Source organism: Gobio gobio, assembly GCF_949357685.1.
Source record: "Gobio gobio genome assembly, chromosome: 11".
NCBI classification, from domain to species: Eukaryota; Metazoa; Chordata; class Actinopteri; order Cypriniformes; family Gobionidae; genus Gobio; species Gobio gobio.
The window spans coordinates 54,792,676-54,793,654 of record NC_137104.1 but is presented as its reverse complement, the minus strand read 5'-3'; the positions used below and the strand labels follow the sequence as shown (position 1 = coordinate 54,793,654).

The 979-nt window shown below is 40.7% G+C and overlaps 1 protein-coding gene across 3 annotated transcripts in view; it reads left to right on the top strand.

Moving 5' to 3' along the window:
• The first annotated feature begins 560 nt into the window (after nt 1–560).
• The window catches only part of LOC307133393 (uncharacterized protein), a 6,854-nt gene continuing 6,435 nt past the window's right edge, over nt 561–979 (top strand). The window contains exon 1 of one of the 3 annotated variants that reach the window (XR_013817434.1): nt 561–894. Coding sequence is in view for 1 of the 3 variants with exons in the window: in XM_079828463.1 (XP_079684589.1) it covers nt 893–894 (2 nt within the window). In the remaining 2 variants the exon portion in view is untranslated. The remainder of the gene's footprint in view (nt 895–979) is intronic. The other 2 variants (XM_079828463.1, XR_013817435.1) reach the window with 2 other exon arrangements.

Genomic DNA, 979 nt, shown 5'->3' with positions numbered 1-979 from the left:
TGTAAAGCTAAGAAACGATGTGCAAGATGTGGGGGAGAACATGATTATGGCAAATGTGAAGGAGCAGGACCATAATGCTGCAACTGTGGAGGGGAGCATAGTGTTGCGTTTGGAGGATGTGAGGTGAGGAAGAGAGCAGTTGAAGTACAGAATGAGAGAGCCAAGAGGAATATAACACATGCAGAAGCTGTTAAAGTGGTTGATACATGGAAAAGAGAGAAAGGAAAAGGGAGGGATGTGCAAAAAGAGAGGAGAATTTAGGAAATATCAGAGATGGAAGGTAGGATTACAGAAGAGACAATGATTGTAAGTAAAGTAGCCTACATTTCAATAGCTTTATTCCACATGTCGAAGTTTAAAGTTTGAATCGATCTGCCATGTTTCTTATCCACACTTCCATTTCTGCTCATGTATTTAAGTGTAAAAAAAGGTTCAATGTACGTTCTGGGTGCTTGCTGTGTGAAAAATCGATCGATTATCAGAGATGCTAAAGGAAGTGCGTTAAAAATCGCTGCAGCGCGCTTTAATGTGTGAGGCGCGTGCACGCGGGAATGCGATTTGTCCGGGGAGTCAGATTTCAATACAACAACACCTGTTCGACCGGTTATACTGGCATAAAGTAATGTAGAAGAACGTCTCTACAAATAATTAGGATCTAAGCGCAGCTTTCATTAATAACATAATCATCCAGAACCGGTGGAGAAGGAACCCATGCAGGAAACTGAGGACGCAAAAGATATGAAGGTCAAAACCCTTCAATACCGGAAACATAGGGTTTATATACACATGGGTTGATTGATAAACAAGACACAGCTGGGTACAATCGGGGAAAAATCAAAAACTCGAACAACTTTCTTAATCATTCGTGCCAACATCTAGGCCTACTTTTAAAATGTAAGTATGTTTTAAATAGACCTATAGCCCACAGCCACATTGTATGTTTGTCTCTTATTTTGGCAAAACGAAACGGAAAGTTAGC